This window comes from Larimichthys crocea, chromosome XIII (genome assembly GCF_000972845.2).
Source record: "Larimichthys crocea isolate SSNF chromosome XIII, L_crocea_2.0, whole genome shotgun sequence".
NCBI lineage: Eukaryota > Metazoa > Chordata > Actinopteri > Sciaenidae > Larimichthys > Larimichthys crocea.
Window position 1 is genome coordinate 26,046,742 of NC_040023.1, and position 1,815 is coordinate 26,048,556.

At 47.2% G+C, this 1,815-nt stretch overlaps 1 protein-coding gene across 1 annotated transcript in view; it reads right to left on the reverse strand.

The window, feature by feature from the left end:
* prdm13 (PR domain containing 13) overlaps window positions 1-861 on the reverse strand; it is a 5,836-nt gene extending 4,975 nt beyond the window's left edge. Inside the window, exon 1 of the mRNA XM_027287144.1 lies at window positions 610-861. Coding sequence (XP_027142945.1) covers window positions 610-777 — 168 coding nt within the window. The 5' untranslated portion in view covers window positions 778-861. The remainder of the gene's footprint in view (window positions 1-609) is intronic.
* Between the last annotated feature and the right edge of the window lie 954 nt (window positions 862-1,815).

Below are 1,815 nucleotides of genomic sequence, written 5' to 3' on the forward strand. Positions count from 1 at the left end.
CCCCAGGCCATTTCTGTGCGCTCCGGCCTCGGTGGCATCTTTCTGTGGCCGGATTACATTAACATTAAACGGCTCATCGGGATAACAGGCCCGCCAGGCAGTGAAAAGTGAGGCGGCTGAGGGCATGAAATCCCACACAGCAGAGCCGGGGCGCCCATTAGGCCGGTTAAGTAGAAGCACAGACTGACAAGTCGGCCACTAATGGAGCTCAATTATTTCCAACATGACAGGCCAAAGCAATTAATAAACGAAGGCCCGATGGAGTGTGACAGTGCAGCTTTGAAATCCAAATCCAGCCTGTTTATTTTTAATATTAAATCATTCAAAAGAAGATAAAATATTGTGTTTAAATATTTTATATAGATATGTAACTTTATTTTGAAATTGATGGTGTAAAATTTGCTCACAGACACTAGAAACAGAACAGTTTAAAATAGTTTTTTTTGTTTGTTTTTGATACAATAAAGTGGAAATAAATAAATACAGTTGATCTAACATTTATTTAAAGCAGATTATGTTTCAAAATAAGACGCATTTTTCTGCATTCAAAAAACATAAAATCATAACTTTAGATGATTGACTTCCTTTTAAAAAAGTGTTTGAACTAACCTTCTTCTTGGGTCCAACTTCTTTACGGTCCGAAACGTACTTCCCGAGTTTGAAGATACCCGGTACCGGTCCTATCCGGAGCCCGGCCGGGATGCTGCAGTCCGCAAACACACTGACGGTGGTGGACGCCCGGGTGCCTTGCATGGCGTGGGGTGAGATCAGAACCATGAAGACTGATGGAGACCAAGTTGTGGAGAGAGTGCAGGGAAGGAGGAAGAAGAAGAGGAGGAAGAGAGGATGAGGACCGGCCGATATCCGCCCTCAATGTGACGCGGTGGCGTTATGCTCTCCGGCTTTTCTAGTGATGGTGCAGAGAAGGTAGCCCCCACACTCCACCCCACCCGCACACCCCTCCGCTGCACAACCTCCACCCCTCCCGACCTCTCCAAGCTCAGAATGCAAGTGTGTGTGTGTGTGTGAGAGAGAGAGGAGGAGGAGGAGGAGGGGGTGTGCAGAGAGGTGATGTTGTGCTATAAGGTAGTTTAAAGAGGGGGGAGGAGGAGGGGGGGAGCGGTCCTTGAGTTTGCATCAGCAGCTAGTAGGAGTGTGTGTGTGTGTGTGTGTGTGTGTGTGTGTGTGTGTGTGTGTGTGTGTGTGTGTGTGTGTGTGTGTGTGAGTGTGAGAGAGTTGGGCTCTCTCAGCAGCTGTGATGAGAGGGAAAACGGGCCGGCCTGGTCACATGGAGACTTTCCCTCACCCCGCCGCATAATGAATTGCTCCAAAACGGTCAAGAGACACAAAGGGCCAGGCGACCTTCCCATCCCCAAAATCCAATTTGTCAAGGGCAGAGAAAAGAGGGTGCAAAATCAAAGGTCCAGAGCGACCATTAATCCTCAGCATGTGGCTTTGTCCTCCAGACAGTTCCGATATTTTAACTGACAAATCCACTGTATAATTTATCCATAAATCCTCACCCTTTTCCATTCTTCCCTTTCAAGCCAGGTTTTGGAAATCAGTGGCTACTTTAAATCTACTTGGCTGGCATTCTTTGGGTTTTATACACTTCAAAGCGCTTTATTGTCCCTCCTCCTTTGTGTCCTTAGTGTAACAAAAGGAGCAGGAAAGTTTAGAGGACTTGTTAACTTCTATTGACTCTCGGCGTGTGCCGGGTTGAGATCAGGCAGGTACTGAAAGGAAGGGAGAACCACCAGCAGCAGGAAGAGAGAGAGAGAGAGAGAGAGAGAGAGAGAGAGAGAGAGAGAGAGA